The sequence below is a fragment of the Sminthopsis crassicaudata genome, chromosome 2, assembly GCF_048593235.1.
Source record: "Sminthopsis crassicaudata isolate SCR6 chromosome 2, ASM4859323v1, whole genome shotgun sequence".
Taxonomy (NCBI): domain Eukaryota; kingdom Metazoa; phylum Chordata; class Mammalia; order Dasyuromorphia; family Dasyuridae; genus Sminthopsis; species Sminthopsis crassicaudata.
Genome location: NC_133618.1, coordinates 115,523,626 through 115,542,171, shown reverse-complemented (window position 1 = coordinate 115,542,171; position 18,546 = coordinate 115,523,626). Strand labels below are relative to the sequence as shown.

General features: G+C 33.7%; 1 protein-coding gene across 12 annotated transcripts in view; it reads left to right on the top strand.

Annotated features, from left to right (window-relative positions):
• Positions 1-18,546, top strand: part of LOC141554778 (homeobox protein Meis2) — a 220,475-nt gene that overhangs the window by 9,862 nt on the left and 192,067 nt on the right. For all 12 annotated transcript variants that reach the window (XM_074287065.1, XM_074287066.1, XM_074287069.1 and 9 more), the window contains one exon: positions 7,942-8,056. In XM_074287065.1, coding sequence (XP_074143166.1) covers positions 7,942-8,056 — 115 coding nt within the window. The remainder of the gene's footprint in view (positions 1-7,941; positions 8,057-18,546) is intronic.

The following is an 18,546-nucleotide window of genomic DNA, read 5'->3' as shown; positions in this document are numbered from 1 at the left end:
TGCCACTATGAAGAGACTAGTTTGAAATTACTATGTTAATGATTTAACAAACATCTTGGCTTAAAAAAAAGAATTATGCATTTTTTCTGTGGTATTGTCATCCTCTCTCACACACACATCCCCCAGCATACACATAGACACAAATGGAAGCAAACATGACAACTGATTTATCTCGAATCCATTACTATTTGTCACCTCATCTTCAAAGAGGTAAACTATAACTTTACCCTCCCCACTTCATTATTTGTTTGGAAATGAAATAATAATCTGAATCACCTTCACCCCACCTCACATGGGAATGAAAAAGTGTATCACAGAGTGATATTTTACTCAACTTGCTTGTTGACTTAACTTGACTTAGGATGTTGGGTGAAAGGGGTGAACAATCATTTCTAGATTCTCTGAAACCTCCACTTTCTCCATTTGGGAAGTTGCTTTACACAACCTATACATTTATTGTACTACTTTCTGGGCTTACCCTTACCACACTCCACCAAAAGGCAAATATTTACTTTCACAGTTTAGCCTTCCTTCCTTCTCTGCTTTCCCCACTCATCTCCAAAACAAGAAAAACCTTCACTGAGATAATACCTGAAAAGTAATATCAGTTGAAAAATTCAACATGCAAATGTATCCAATTTGAATCTCCAGGGTTTTGGGTTGTTTTTTTTTTTTTTTTTTTTTTTTTTTTTTTTTTCATTTGCTTTGATATACATATTTAATACATAGCCTCAGGCTGGATCTTATTTGGTGAAAGTTGATGTTGAGGTGACTAGGAGCCACTTCAGAAGGACAGAGACAGCATGTTGTTTTCTCTGTTTTATCTGTTGGCCCACAGTTCTGATCCACTGCATTTCCTCATGATTTTATTTGCACATGAAATACTGAGAGCATTTTGACTTATTGGCTATGAATAATGACAGCCAAAAAGAAATGTAGTTTAATTTGTTATATGCCAAGTTTTCTCTTGTGGAGGTGACAGTTTGTGACAGCTGTTTGACACCCCCAAAACACATACACCTCTATCTTCTTAAGTGTTATCCAGCTACACTATGTGCCTGTATGTGCGTGAGCACGTGCGTGGCAGAAGTACATGAGTGTGTCTGTATGTTGTGGGAGGTGTGGGAAGAGGGGGCAGCAGAAGAATATTAGATACTAGGACAGCTTTCAATAGTATTCCTGTTATCAGATATTAAAATAGAAAAGATTCAAAATAAATGAAAGAAATATCAGAACAAGTGATACTGGTTGACTTTTAAGAGTGGTTCTTAGATGTTTTGGAATGTCCTTTTGTGAACTCAGCTACTACCATGCTAAACTACCTGACGCTATAATTTTGTATTTATTTAAAAATGTCTCTGTAGAAGTAATATTATAGGAGTACAGAAAACCATCAGAGTCATAGTTTTCTTTGCAACAATGAATATATCTAATTTATCTTATTGGAAACTAGCATGATAAGCATAAAGGAGCAAGAAAATTTGGAAATCAAGCAGTATCCATTCAAATCACTGGAAACTCACAATTTTGATTATCACTCCATTGTGTTTAGTAAATATAATAACACATAATTATCATTTGCATTTTTAACACTGCAATTATTTTTTAAGCGTTCAAAGGTATTAGCCACAAGTAGGAAACAGGCAATTATAGTCACACTCTAGCTAAACTGGAACATTAGGAAAGGAAAGATAAAGGGGAAAGAAAAAAAAAATGGAGTCCAGCTATAGTTCATGTCAATTTTACCAGTCATTCATATTTACAATAAACATATCAAAAAATCAATTTTTTGAAAATAGATCCTACTTGAAAATTCTTTTTGCTATTGAATACTTATGAATTGTTTTGAGTCTGTAATATTTCAGAAAACTTAAAGATATTTTCACTTTATTTTTCACACAGCTTTGTCTGTTGACAAATGAATTATGGTGATTTCTTCCCTAAGCCAAGTTCAGAGCTTGCTTGATATTAGTTAGTTGTATATAATTTTCAAAATAAATTGATATATAAGAGAAAGTGCATCCAATCAGCTGCAAATACCTTAACTGATTACCATTTTGACTTCAGTATTAATATCATAATTCATGTTGGCATTTATATTTTGAGATCATCATATGTTAGTCTCTCTCTCTATGTGTGTGTGTATATATATATATATATATATATATATATGTTTATATATATACTTACACACGTATTGTTTTGTTTCTGAATACATGGCAAGTTTTCATTATTTTCATAAGGCTTTTCAAATTGATGTGAGTCTAGAGTATGAATGTCCTCTTTTTGACATAAGAAAGAGTCCATATAAACTTTATCAGGGCTGGATTTATACAAGCAAAGGTCCTGGGATAAAATTCTCCTGAAAACTCTAGAGGGAATAAAATTAATTACGTGTCCTGTTGTTTTGTTAAACATCAAAGAAAAGGATAAATGTGTTATAATTTAAAAAATAAAATAATACTAATATTTTCACTTGCTAAATCTTATTTTAGGTTCCATTGTAAATTAGATTTGATAGTGTTATAAGTAGTTTAGGAGAATTTCAGTAGTATTCCATCTATGGACCAACACATGGGGGATGTCTCACTATATGTTTAGGGAAGTGAAGGAGGACACTTAAAGATCTGATAGTCAATAGCTTTTATGTCAATTTCCTGTCAAGTACAATTACACTATTTAAATCATTAAAGGTTATGAGGTAATTGTGATCAGATGATCTAAGAAGTTTCACTTGACAACAACTAGTTCAACATTGTTTAACATCTGTTTTTTAGTGGTTCATATTGTCCTTTTTATGCAACTGAAATTTTCTTTGGAAGGTAAAAAAAATTCTGTGCAGTATTTAATATATAGTGTAGTACAAATTACATATTCCTTGAAGAAACCCTTGAGGCGTCATTCACAAATTATACTGATCTTAGGGTAGCCGGCAGTTTATTGACAATGTAGCACTTATTTTCTGCTAAATCTTGATTTAGAGAGATGAATAAATGACAAAAGACTCATGAACCATTTTTAGTTTTAAAAAAAAGTTCTACATGTTTGAAGTCTCCAATATTCTTCCTAGGACTCCTATCAAGTTCAGAGTCATGAAAAAGAGAAATATTCATTTTTTAAACTTAAATCAATACCTTATGGGAACAAATGCTTCAAGATATGAGGTTTCCAGTGTTAATCCTAATTAATTTTTTTCCTTCTTGTATTTATGTAATGGCAAAAGGAACAAAAAGATATCAGCTCACAGAAAACTTCACATTTGTTTTGATACTATGCCTCCTTGCCATTTATTATAAACAGATATATCAAGTTAAGTCAGAGTTTTCAATGCTCATTTGCTTATTGGAAAATCTTCCCATTTGTTTATTATTGGTATTTACTAAGTAGCCCTTAAGAATCTATATGCCAAATAACTTTATTTTGTTTTCCAAAGGCTACATACAATTTTTGGTTTAATATGATATATCATGGCATAACTGGATTCTAACGGGAAAAGTTCATATTAACGTTTATTATAAAAAAGGTTTTTACATTCATAAGAACTACAATTAAATTTGAATGTAAGTTGAGTTTCCAGATATCTTAGAGAAGTCTTGTGGTAAAAGCATATTAGTTTCTTTTTTCTGAAGAAGATGGATACATTTTAGTTTTTTCAGATTTTCAATTACATAAAAGCCTTGGAGTTTTTGACTCATTGTCCTTTGGAAACAGAATAGAGGTGAGAAGTGTTAAATAGTTTAAACAAGAAAATATCTATAAGTAAGTAGGACTTAATTAGAATTATATGATAAGCAAACACACCTGAGAGCATCTCTTCCACAGTAATGTTTTAATAGTTTAAAATGCTTAAAGTTTTCAACAGATCTGCAGCATCGGCAAAAGACAAGCACATCAGATTTGCTTCATCTGCCTAGAGACTCTTGTCCTCTCCATGCTCTTTTCTAGATTTAGCAAAATTCAATGATCGTGCTAAATCAATTTTTTTAACTTTCAAGGGAGAAAACACTGGCAAAATTGTGTTTCCTCTGGAAGACTGTGTGTGTAAATGAGAAACAGCGGATAGCAGCAGAGTGATCTCCTGTGGCCCTGTGACTACAAGCTTTTCCCATATTGTCTCCTGCTTTTATATTAATTACAACTTGCATTATCAGCTGTGAGTCTGTAGCCCAGCAAATAGAAAATACTGCCCCTTGAGACCTAGCTTCTTGTATCTATTTTCCATCTCTTTCTATTGTGCTCTACTCAGTATTCACTGCTTTTCTCTTGGTAACACTGCTCTTTAACGTAATTATGTAAGAGTAAGGAGAGTACCATATTTGACTCCCAATTATTAAAACCACTGGGAATAGAAACATGTACTCTTGATTTTGTGTATCTTCACAATATAAGGTTATGCTTACTGATGAACTACCGAATATATACTTATACTCATTTACATCAGTGTGTACACAAGTCATGCATGCAATGTCACATGTACACAATACAGTGTATATTAATGTTATTTCTATAATTCACATTGAGTGTGATCACTTTTCCCTTTAATCTTCAAAGTATACATACATGAATTGTAGAGACATCTATATCCATCTCTGTGAGCACAGTAATCTATATAATGAAAGCAAATTGATTTATCTATCAAAAACAATAATGTTAGAATACATTTTCTGTATGTCAGTTTTGTTTCAATAACCACAAAACTTTTGCATATCATTGGGCAAAAAGCCAGAAAGTTGTTCTTGAGGGATGTAAACTTAGGAAAAAGAAAAAAAAAAAAAGAGTTGAGATAGACACAGATATTTCAACCCAAGAATGAATGGTATTGGGATAATAGGACATGCTTTGTCTGTTCATATTATTTACAGTCTTTGTACCACCAAGGAGAAGCTTAATTTACCAGATCTTCAAATAATGTCTCTGTATATGATTACATCACTGTCTATAGCTAGAGGGAACAACTTATGGTCTAAGCATGAGTTTTGAAGACCTAACATCTCCAGAGAACTACAGGTTAGAATTTTTAGGATCGACTTGTTTTTTATTCTTTCAAAGTAGATAAATATCATACGATTTGTGTTTGAGATTTTTTGAAACTCATCCTTAGTAAAAGTAAAGTATCCTAAGGTATTTGACACTCTCAAAGCATTTTAGAATGTCAAATACCTTAGGATACTTTATAGAACAGGGTTGGGTTTTGGTTGTTTCACTGCTGTTCTTTAGTAAAAGGAGGAAGAGAAAAGAGGGAACATAGATTGCTTTTGTAAGCAACAAATATGGGAATTGACTAAAAACTTAAGAGAACTGGAACTTTAAGTCATCTCTAGGACTCATTCTATTTGAAAGTCATATTGACTCATGTAGATTTTTTTTCTGTCTTCTTCTCTCTTAACTAAACATTGCCAAATTGTTTCCCTCAAGAAAATGGCCTCAAGAAATCTGATGAGCTCTAAATCAATACAGTCTGTCTTTCTGAAAAATAGTCTTCCAATGTAGGCCAAAACTCAATTGGTGGACTGGTGGAGACAAACAAGTGTTTTCCATGATGGGAAGTCCTCAACAATCCTTTCCAAACCAGCCCATTCTCCAAAACCAGAAGCCTACAATGGCTATATTTAAAAGAATTGTGATTATATGACATTTGCCTTTAAATGCAGCTAAGGTATTAGTGGTTAATTATTGTCATTTTCATTGGAGTAGGATGCTTTTCTACTAGCTCACTTAATCAAAGAACCAACAGTACTTAACATCATTTGCTGCCCACATTAAAAAAAAAAAATTAGCCTAGGTAGACATGTTGCAGTTATTACATTTTCTAAAAGGAAGATTCTAGCCCGATGTTGTTGCAGGGCTAAACTCATGCCAGGCTATTGTTTCTTTCCTCTTTTCATGTAATTCTTCCAGTTCTTTATCTGATTACCATCCGGCAAACAGCTGACTCTAAGAGGCTGCAGAGGGCTGAAGAGCCCCTGTCTGCAGTTTGCCTTCAGCTTGAAGCTATTTGAGTGGTTTCCTAACTCAGAGATTAAAAAGAAATGCTCATAGGCACAACTTTGTCTTAATCTAGGCAGTGGAGAAACTTGTTTTGGTTTCCATTTCATTTCCTTCTGTTGTTTCATTCCCCACCTTATTTTTAATGTGTATGTATATGATTTATACTATAACCATCTAGTGTGTGCATTCAACATATTTCTGCTCCATGATTTCCTTTGTTTTCTATTCTGCTTGTTATTTAATGATTGTGATGGGATTTTTTGTTGTTAGTTTTTTGTTTTTGTTTTTTCATAAAGCTATCATTACCCCTCTATAAAGCTTTTAGGTTAGTTTAATAAATCAAAAAAAAAAATCTCATGTTATTTCCCAAACTATTCTTTCCAGTATTTTGCTTTGCTTTTGACTTTTTTCTTCTCAGCTTTTTGACAGTTCATCAAAGAGAAAATAAGCTTGTTATGGCTGTTTTTGTATGAGATGTTATATCTAGACTTTCGAGAGAACTTTTTAGTCCTATACTTTACAATGCTGATTTGATGTGGAAATGAACCTTCTAGATTAAAAAAAAATCAAATAGATGAACTATATATAGTAGCAGTTTGGTGAGATTACTTTCAGATGGCTCCAAATATTTACATACGGTGTATAAATAGCATGTGTATGCTTGCCTAAAGCTTTATTGATTGATTTATGTAGGGGTGAGCATAATTTCCTAAGGTTGGCATTATTGTGGGGATTCTGTTTTGGGAGCTGCTGAGGGGATGTTTCTGAAAGTTGCAGCCAAGTGCTTAATTTAGGTTGTCGCATACAGGTGACAAGTCATGCAGGTCCAGCCCTAAGGCTGATCTGTTTCATGTGTTCTTACTCTCCTTTTCTGCCAGAGGAAATTCCATCTTTTGCCTGCCTTCATGTGGTGCTGATAAAGCCTTTCCTGTACATTAGAATTCCTGTTTTCCTTTAAGCAACAGCAGGGTATTGGGAATGATCAGGAAAGGGGAGGAGGACCAGGAGGAGAATACACTCACCAAAAGTAGCACTGAGCTATGATTATTTTCCTTACTTTTCCCTTTTAGATAAGTAGTCATTCTCCTTTCTGTAAAACTAGTGGGCAGAGAGCTAAAACTGACTGGTTAGCTAGTATGTGAAGAAGAGGATATTCTTGCCTATTTCCTCCTCTGGGTCTTATATATTCTCATTGTATTGTACCTTAACTATAATAATGCTGAAAGAAATTAATAAAAGTCTCTCTCTATATATGTGTGTGTTTATAGGTATGCATTCATTTATGTATATATGCATATACATACACATTTCCATGCCTACATATATATATATATATATATATATATATATATGCATACATATACATACATACACACACACACACAAACTTATTATATCACCTGGTCATATTCCTTAACAGTTCTTATAAGTTCACTTTAATGAGAATTATATCTAAGAGGTATATGGTATGAAATTGTACACAATTTTTCAGGGAAACATTCTTTAAAGAGTTGCTGATTTTTATTCCCTTTCCAGCATTGGCAGTTTAGGATTCTCTGAAACATTCAGAAAGGCACAATATTTAGAATAAAAACCCTATTAGGAAATGTGATCAACTTTTTAGAAATTGAGTCCCTTAGTTAATACTTTAAGAGAAATATAGCTTTAATCCTAAGCAATTCGCAGCAACTCTCTATTTGTCTACATACTTATTAAAGATATATAGTGCAAGTGTGAAAGTGTGGCATCAATATAATATCAGTTTTGCAAATACTAATGTGTTTCTCTCTCTCTCTCTCTCTCTCTCTCTCTCTCTCTCTCTCTCTCTCTCTCTCTCTCTCTCTCTCTCTCTCTCCCCCTTGTCCCATCTTTCCTATTCTTTTCTCCTTGGTTCTTCATTTATGACTGGAATGAAAATTGTGGGAAAAAAATTCCTTGGCATCCTGACACCAGAACCCTTCATCTTGGAGAGACCATGATGATGCAACCTCAACACACTCAGCAGGCACCCCAGGGCCCTCCAGTGGGGGCCATGCTTCCCAGAGTGGAGACAACAGCAGTGAGCAAGGTAAAAAGTCAAACATTTTCCTTGTACAAAGTAGGCATGATGAAAATAACTTTAATTTTTTATATCAGTATATCTACCTTAGTATAAACACAAAGTGGCAGTTAGGAGAGTTTAATCAACGTTAAATTAGGGAGACAGTATTTCCTTTTCTTGACTTACTTTACTTTGAAAAAATAAAAATTCAAAGTGAAATTTTTTACCCTTACATAGCAAAAAACAATTGATTAGTTCTGCCAATTTAAAAAAAATGTTGTTCCCTAGGATTTGATTCTAAGTGCTATAATAGAATAATGCACCCATTTTCTAGCTGTGATGCAGTAATTTGTATTATATTGTAAACAGTGAACTTAGTTTGTAACATCACTTATAAAAGGCTTCTTTAACATAAACGATTAAGCCTATAAGTCTCAGAAGAGGCCACCCAAAAAAATCTTATTTTGTTTTTGAAGTGCTACACAATATTTTTTATGGAATCCAGAATGTAGGAGATTAATTTAAAAATTCCTACAAATTTACATTGCATTCACCCTAAATGGTTGGGTTGAGGACAGTAGCTTCAAACTCTAAAAGTCAAGATAAGATGAGGGAGGATGACAAAGTCTTATTTAGAATATATATATAACTACTGCAAATTCACCAAACTAGACATAGAGCAATCTCTTGGTAGGAATGGCTCTTCCATGGATAAAATGGTAATTTAAGGGAAGATGCATTATTGAATATAGACCAGGAGAGTGTATAGATTTTATTTTTAAATATTTTACACTGGATAGTGTCTGATCTTCTAGGTCTATTTCATTTCTATTATGACTATGTTTATAGCTACAATATTTAAGCATTAGATAGGCTTCTGTATAGAGGAGAGGTTAATAGCCTGAACTGTCATCTCCTGTGTGTGCCAGTATAAGTGGGGGTATGAAGAGTTGCCTTCTCTTCATGCTCTGGGGTATGCCTTTGGACCACTGTTGTTCTAGAAGAATGCTAGTGGTTGGAAAAATCTCTTTTCCAAGACCTATTTACTTGTAAATGGCTTAAAAGATATTCAAAATTTAAATAGATTTTTAAGTAGTCTAGAGCTGAAATAGAGAAGAATATCTTAGGGAGTAAATTGTGAAACATCTTAATGTTTTTAGCTGAGGATGTCCACATTGTTGGTAATGTGTCTGAAGGAAGACTAAACTCTGTGGTGTATTGATCCATAAGTCTAACTGACTGCCACCAACCACTTACCAACTTGATTATGCATCAGAGCCATGTATGCACAGCAATGAACTTTTAAGTAAGTTCAATTTTTATTGTTACACTCTTCTCCTTTGCTCTCCCATCCTAAAATAAAAGCTATTTGCAGAGCCAGAAAGGGTTAAATGGATCTATTAATTAAATACAACACCCTAAACATTCTACAAAAGAGGGAAAAAAGGAGAAGCTGATTTAATGGTCTAATGAGGCCATCTTCCAGAGACTTGTTTTGTGTGCGGCTTGCTTTGACCTTTCACTTTACTCAGGAGCTCAGCGCTTCATTTTTCACATTCTTGCAATTACGTTAACGCTTCAAGCATTTCTGACTCCAAGTCAGCTAGCAACACCAGGCATAACTCAACACTGTGAGTTTTTCTCCTCTCTGTAGATTCATTAACAGGTCACCAAGGTCCCAACTGAAATTTAAAACTGACTGGTTCTGTTGGGTTACTTGAGTTATGGCAAAGGAGATAGCAGGAAGGGGGCTGAGACAAGGGGAGGAGAAAGAGAGAGGAGACCCTAGAGTCTGGGGCAGAGAATACTTGTGTAAACCCCTAAGGTATATAGCTTTATCATTCCAATCATTTATTTTTTTGGCAGGGAAAAAAATAGAAGACTTGAACATGTCTTAGATGACTGTTTCCTTTATTTGGGGGTAACACCTTCCGTTATGTTCTGGGGAAAGAAAATCTAGAAGCTTTGGGTACCACCACCTTATTCAATGTTGATAGGTTTAATTCCTCTAGGATTTTGTTCCTTTTAATCATATCTTGGTGGGATTAAAAATGGATATGGTAGCTTATCTGCATAAGAACTAGGGCATCAATAATCTTTATTATGTTACAGCTTAAACAAACAGTGTTACCATTAGAAAACAGAGTCTAGTTTGACATAAGGAGTTTTGTCCCTAGCTTACTACATTAATTGTTCTACATTTAGTAGTATTGCTGGACATAAGAAAGGAGCCACAGTAAAAAGAATGGCAGTGAGGGGGATTTAGGGCAGATTTTGAGTAATTTGTTTTGTTTTGGTGGTGATGGTGATGGTGATGGTGATGTGATGGTGATGGTGATGGTGATGGTGATGGTGATGGTGATGGGGTGTGTGTGTGTGTGTGTGTGTGTGTGTGTGTGTATAGACTGTATTTGATTATACATGGCAGTGGAAATGTCTGAAATAGTGGTCTTTATAATAGTTTGCTATGTTGGCCCTCAGAATTGTCCAAGGTAGCTTTCTGTGGGAAAGATTAATTATCTGCTTCAGGGCAAAGTCAACAGAGATATTGACTGAAATCACATGCGTTTATCCTAGGTTAAATCTTAAGGTTGATGCATAATGCAAAACTTAGGTTGGGAGCTTTTGGCCCTTTGTATTAAACATTATAGTGTATGACTTTGCAAGCCTACTTTATAGTCCAGAAAATAATTTTCTTGGTTATTCAAAATTTATTAGCACAACAGGCATATGGGAATCTGCAAAATGATTCAGTTTCAAAACAAATTATGATAAACAGGAAAAAATAGGAATGAATTGTACTAAATACAATGTTTTCATACACATTTTAAATTAAACTTTAATAGCCATATGTTATAAAACAATACATGCATTTATGTTGCTGTATTATTCTTTTGAATATTTTTACTATATTGATTGCCTGCATATCTTTCATTTGTAACCTCAAAATATCTCATTTTATGACCTGATAGTGAAAGAGCTATGGTTACACAGGTGAAAGGTCATCTTTCCCCACCCCCACCCAACCCCCAGACTCCATGCTCTTACAACAAACCTAAAGGGAAAAAAGCTCACATTTTCAAAACAGGGAGAAAAAAGAAGAAACTTTATAGCATGAAAAGTTCCACTGGAAGTACATCATTTTAAGAACCATCCCATTCCTAAGAGCAAACTAGATAGACTGTGAACCAAACTTTCTATGTCCAGTATGACTTGTCTTGCTTAGAGAAGGTTTAGGAAGGCAATTTGTGTTATTAGCTATTTAGAATGTGAAAAGAAATCTAGTTTTTTTCAGGGATAAAACTGGGTTTCTGATCACATTTTCTTGGCCCTGGGAAGCCACTTTTCCTCATTGTCTCTGATTCCCTATCAGTAAAATTAGGTTGTTAATACTTGGGGACTCTATTTCAGCATCAGCTCCTTTATATATCATTAGTTGTTTTGACTAAGGACTTTGAAGCAGGCCCCTTGTTCAAAGAGTACTATGAGAGACTTGGATGAAAGGCACGATATATGTACAAAGTATTATTATTATTATTGATGTGTATGTGTAACTCCCATTAACGTTGATGGGAGTTATGCATGTGAATTGGCAGGAGAATAGACCCCTCAGTGTTTAGAGCACATGAAATTTACATTTTTTCCACTGCTGTAATTGAGATGTTGACAAATTGGAGAATATTGATGAGCCTTTGTTTTAAGTATTTTGTGCCAAGTTTGTTTTATTTTTCCTGGTTTGAACAATGGTGTGGGTTCAGCAGCAATGAATAAAAAGGGTAGAGTAAAGATAACTTTGTATTTCAATATTTTGATGTGCCAATATGAAATAAATTGTCTTAGGCAAATGGAATATGCTGTTTTAATCGTTAGCTATGCATGAAAGAAAAATTGATGTTGACATCTTTGCTGTAAAATCGTTGTAATGGGGCCTTCCTTACAATTCATTTTTGTAAAATTCATTTTGTACATTTTGCAGCAATTGAACAATCCCTGCACTGTGAATAGGCAGGATTCCCAGAAATACCGAGACAGTTGGCCCAGTAACTGCTGAGCTCACACTGCACGCCACACGCACATTAACCATACTGTTGCCAGATCCAGTTTAGCCTCAATACATTAACATTTAAGCACCCACCCATCTCTTTTCTTTCAGTATACAGTATTATATGAGCCAGCACATCTCCCACCCCCCACAACCACCCATTGTCACCCCACACCAACCATTTATAGATCCATCTATCATCCAGGCAATGGAGCAAGAAATTTGTAGTGAATCTTTTATATATTTACTTATTGTACAGTTTTCTTGTCATTATATTGTTGGGCCAGATATAATACTCTTCAGTCTATGGAATGTAAGACTGAGAAATGAGTGAGTTTCTAAAATATTCTAAAACATAACTTAGCTCTTTCAACTCAAGTTCTATAGATAAAAAAGAAATTAGGTGTTTTTTCCTTTCCTTTGAAAACATACTGGGTATTAAAAAAAATTTACTATGTACCCCGAATATGTTCTAGTGGGATTTCTTATTCATCCCAGGAAAACTCTGTCAATGGAATGTTTTCATAGTGGCAGGAATCTCTTTAAAATAACCCTAAATACAATATGACAGATGCCATCTGGCATAATCTTTTGCTAGTTGCTTTTAACTTTTATTTTTCCTACAGCTAAGTTTGTCCAAAGCTGGTCACTTACTGTAATGATAAGAGTAAGTGATTTTTTTCTTCTACCTATTCTTATTTGTACCAAAATAATTAGCCAAGAAAATAAGTAAACAATAGTCCAGAAGCTGCTGGGATATGTGATACTGATATTTACCTTTTATTCCACCCCCCCACAAAATCCCCACACCTTTCTTCATATAAAATAGATGAGTCTTCCTTTCTCCTTTGGCCAGACAACCAAATATTTTCTGGTTGTTTTCTGGGAAAATTATAGTCATAGCTGTTAGAAATCAAATAAAACACTGAGAATTGAATGCTCTAAGAACATGCAAGTATCTAAATGCTTTCTGGAGCTGTTGCTAATTTTGACTGATTTTTTACTGTTTTCATTAACTTAGTTGAAAAATCTAGTGATGGAATCTGTTTTTTTTTTTTTTTTTAAACTTAGTCATGTAAAGGGATGTCTCCTGATGCCAGTTAGAGTTTAATTTAGAGTAGTAATTAAACTTGAATACTGCCTCATAAACAAAAGATAAACAATAAACCAGCCACATTCCCTGCTGTTTCATAGCTTTCTTTCCCAGATGTTTTAGCCTGATAATTTTTACACAGTGAACTACCTAGCATGGAGTTTTGTGGACAGAGGTCAAAGATGAGTTCTTTGAAATAGGTTTTTTTGGGGGGTAGTTTCCTTTTTTAACCAAAGAGCCAATAGGTTTTCCATCATTTAGATTTTAAAAATTCTAAAATAGTAAAAGACACTTCTAATTGATTTTATAACAAAGTCCACTTTCTCAAAGCAGATGTTCTTTTAAAAATTGTCAGTTCATTTTTTTAAAGATTTATTTTATTTTTTGTCCTTCAGAAGTACTTTGATAATAAATTTCCTTGGGGGGGGTGAAAATGGAGATTAATGGAAAAGAGCAGATTTTTCTTTAAATGTTCCATTGATACTAAGAAGTTTTTAAAAAAGAGACATTGACAGTAATTTTTTTTTTGCCTTTAAAATAGATATATTTTTAAACTTCCCCTCCATTTCTCCACTCAACAACTTCCATCTTTGTTTTTTATGTGTTCTTCTTTGACTATTAGGAAACTTGTGTCCCTTTCTGGACCTTTTCCCTGTCAGACATGATCTTTCTAATTGTCAGGTACTAGTAGGCCGTTCAAATGCAGAAGCCATGTTATTTTCACTGGGTGGGGTAATTACTGAAAGCTGAGAATAGCTGCACTAAAGACAGAGGGATACTTTCATGATCCCATTAGCATAAGAGTGGGTAAATTATTCATGCCAAGTGAGGATTCTATGGGGAAAAGTATAGTTAATGCACATAGTTTTTAAATGTATCCCTTTCTGCTCTGAGACTAAATTCTTGTTGGATTCAGTTCTCAGACGTTTACGGGAAAGCTCTAGTGGCGTGTTAGATGCCGTTCATCTCTCTCTGTTTGCAGCACTCTCAATAGAGACCATCTGGCAAAGATCCAAAAGGTGATTAAACAAAATGATCAGCTCTTGTTGCTGTGTTACATGTCCAATACTCTGGATTAAAAAACATGACCCGCGACAGTCAGCTAGCATCCTTCTTCTCCCCACCCAATCCCCCCTCCCATTCCCCGTATAAGAATTCAGATGGTCCACAAATGTCTATGCCATCTTTGTGTCCTTATGGCCCATAATCATGAACAGGTTGTGTGAATGGTTCTTTCTGTAGCACTGTCTGTTCCCAGCAGCATAGAAGCATTTCATATTAATTGGGTCAGTCTAATGTTCATATTGACATGGGGAAGAATTACTAAAATTTATTCTTATAGCAGACAATGAAGATGTGTGTGTGTGTTTGTATGCATGCACGTGTGTGTGCTTTCTGCCATGAGGGAAGAGGCATCTGACAACTGGCTTGTGTAACTGATTAATTTTCCTTGAAACTGGAGAAAATCAAAGCATGAACCCCCCCCCCCCCACACACACACACACATGCACACAACTGTCATTCTTTGAAAATAGTGCACAACCCTTTAAAACCAAACCAGAATGGTTTGAGGATGGGGGTGGAGGGTTAAGGAGGTTGAGTGTATAAGATCTAGTTTTAATACTATAATCAAGGATGAATTTACAGGGCCATTCAGAAGAGTACTCCCTTCCCATAAACAAGCTGATAATCACAGGGAATCTAACTCTCAATTAGCTCTTCCTTCCTTCACACAGATCAGGGTCTATGTCCTCCTTAATTTCAGATATGTTGCTATTGAGCCAAGTCTTTTTATGCCTTGTTTCAGTTTCAGAAGTTGAGAATTAGTCATTTTTATTGTGTTTTTATTATTTTTTTAATAAGCAAGGTAAAAAAAAAAAAAAAAGAAATCAGCCAATCACTACACGATTGAGTTAAGGTAAAAATGCCAAGATCTGTGAATAGGGGACAGATGTATCTTATCTTTGGGGGGTTGTACCAAATGCCAAATAATAGTGTAAATTCAATAGAAACCAGACATCATGAGGAAATGATTGAAGAAATATTGAGATTAAATCTATGAGTGGAATATATATATATATATATATATATATATATATATATATATATATGCATACACTTATTTTACAACAGTATAATTAATTGCTAGCATTCTGGACTTAGCATAAAGCCTTAACTGAGTTTTAGCAAGGGACAGTTTAATAACCTAAGCTAAATGCATCCAAACTATAAAGGAAATATTACTTATTGATGGTTATTCATAGAATGAGTTGACCTTCATTCAGTACTAGGGAAAATATTTTAAGACTGATATTACACAGTAGATTTATCTGAAGGGAAATGTCAAGAAGAGAGAAAGAATAAAGGAAAAAGAGAGAAAAATACTATTTCAAATGTTTCAAAGAAAAAAAAATCACTAGTTCTGTCAGCTACTCTTAGGATAGAAGGTGAAAGTAATAGGTAAGAGATACAGATGTACCCCTACTACACAGGGAGGGGAAGTGGGGTTCCTCTTGAGTCAGTGCAGTGTGGCAGATGAAAGGGACTTGCATAGCCTTGGGGGTCTTCAGGCTATTATAGGGCAACTCATGCTCTCTTATCATGCTGATTTTTCAATTGATTTTTGGCTGTACTGTACTTGTTGAAGCCCTCTAGAGCATCAAACACAGCTTTATGTTACTATACATTGTAATACATGTGTTCTATTTTTCTCCCTCATTATCTTTACTTTGCCTGGTAACGATAGTTCCAAGTTACCCTATGGTATAAGTTCTCACCACTATCCCTTCTTTATCCAGCCCCTCATTTTGTCTTTTTCACAATTCCTCCTCCATTTTTCAATTTAAAAAATTTCTAGGAATTCCTATCATTTTGGTGAAAGGTGGAAAAACAACTATGTTTATTCAGAAAACTTTTGTTTTTAATTTTATTTTTAAAATTATGTTTATATCAAAGAAGACAGTAATGTAAATAATTTACTGTAGTAGTCCATTTCACCTATCACATTTACTTCCCAATTTTCTTTTGTTATGTAATAGTCTTCCCAAGATGATGAGAGAAAACTGATATGAAACTTAGAAGTATATCATTTAATTTTTTTTATTCTCTGGAAATAATTCTTCTCCCCCATCTTCTTGGTAAGACTATTCTTTAAGTAATTTGTAAATTTCAAGCTTTAATTGTAAATTACATCTTAGAGTTGTAAGTTTCACGAAGTTGTTAATACTTTACATAGAATTTTGTTATAAAAACCAGTTTTAGGCATGTAAAATAAAATGTTGATTTATTGTGAGCTGGCCACAGAAATTTATTTTATCTTTGTAAAGTGGGCTAATGGATTTAAAATTTAAATAGCCTGAGAAAATGTATGGGTACATGCACCTCTAGTTATATTGAATATGTTTTTTTTTAATCAAATTTCCCTGTAAGGAATTCAAAAAACTATTTAAAAGTTGAAATTTTCCGGTATAAAATATTTCTTTAAATAGATTAAAAATATGCAATCATTTGGGGTTTAAATATCTTTTGGTTATTCAATAGTTTTGTGACAATGTTATTTATTATGATGGGAGCTAACATATATGTGTAAATATTTATAATATGTGTCTTAAATTATGTATATAGATTAGAATGTTGGTAATGGTATTTATATTTTTTGGCGTAAAATAAATTAAAAATGAATGTGATGGAGAAACTAGTGAGAGAAATCACTTAAGGGATTAAATTGTTTACCTGATGAATTAAGTATTCCTTTGGCCCATGCTCCCTAATTAGGGTGATATGGACTTTAACAATGTTTTTAGATAAAATAACCTGAAATTTTCTACAGAAAAGCATTTTAATGAAAAGTGAATTGGATCAGGAGCCAGGAGAGATCTGGGTTCTGCTCTAGCATTAGTTAGGTGTGAATTTGAGTAAATTGCTTGACTTTTAACAGCTTTAATATTTGGCTAGGTGAAATTAGGATATTGGATCAGATGATATCTAAGATCCCTTTTATTTCCAATAATTTGTGAATGATTCTGTGGAGCATACTTTTTGTTGCTGATTTTCCATATACATATTCCAATTAGTCATATTTTACTTTTAAACATATATTTATAATGAGCAATGCTTTATTCTATAGTACTGTAATAGTGGTCAAAGCACTAGACTAGAAGGCTGAGCATTCATTCTCATTCTGCACCTCTCTGGTTTTTTGTAGAACCGTTAGCAGTTTCCTTATTATGATTGAGTTTTAGGTTCCTTCTCAGTCAAGTGAAAGTTGGACCAGATTATTTCTTAGGTCCCTTCCAGCTCTAGGATTCTATGTTTGCATTCCTTTGCCTTATGGTTCTCTTGTGTTTGTGTACTTTATTTCTTAAGAAAAAAAAGTATTCATTTTTTTTCTGAGATTTCCAAGTCTAGTTGCAACATATAATGACTTGGTGTTTCAGTATTTTTGTTTTAGGCATAGATATTGATGTTTTTTATGACATTTTGTTAAGGGAATGGATGCAAAGTCCTCTATCCCATCTCTTTGGACTTTATTGTCTAAAGGTGGTAGGAATTGGCAAATCAGGTTAAGTGGTAAGATTAACATAATTACACTGTCTTGTTTACTAAATATAAGTTCTGGTGAATGTTCTTAATGTAGTTAAGTCTCTGTTACCTCTGATTGAAGCAATTATAAATCTCTCTTAGTTGGCTTTCCCATTCTTCATCTAAGTAATGATAATTGATATTCATTATGATGACCCTGAGATGAGATTGCAAGAATCTGTAGTGTCTTTTGTCTCATCAAAGAATGATTAAATCATCTTCAAGATAGTTTTAGTGTTAATTGTATTTTATTGTATTCTATTTGTTTGAAAATTTATAATTCATGTAAGGTGTACATATGTTAGTTCCATTGACCAGAGTAAGTGATTAAATAAAATTCCTTATTCTTTTACCATACTAGATGATATTTTGTTAGAGGATCAAAATGATGCATCCATTTTTCAAAGTTGAAGTTCCTTAGAGAAATAAAAAGGATGTCAAAAAAAAATCTATAAAATGTATTTACTAGTCTTGGTTCACCTATACCTCTTTTTATATGCCATCTCCAAAAACAGAATAGTAAATTATATACTCAATAGAGTCTATGAGGGAAAGTTAATTAACATTAGATTTTACAAAGAGTAATGGAAACTCTTTGAGAATTCTGTAAAGACAGACCCTCATCCCTCTGGATTACAATGGATTACACTTTAAGTAAAAATTTAGCTGGAGGCAGCAGGGTTGATTAGATGATCTCTCAAGGTTCCTTCCACATCTACAAGCATTTTTTTTTTTTTTTTTAATAAAAAGGTCTTCTACCAAATGCCAAAGACATTAAATCCTTAGCCAAAAGACCAGAGT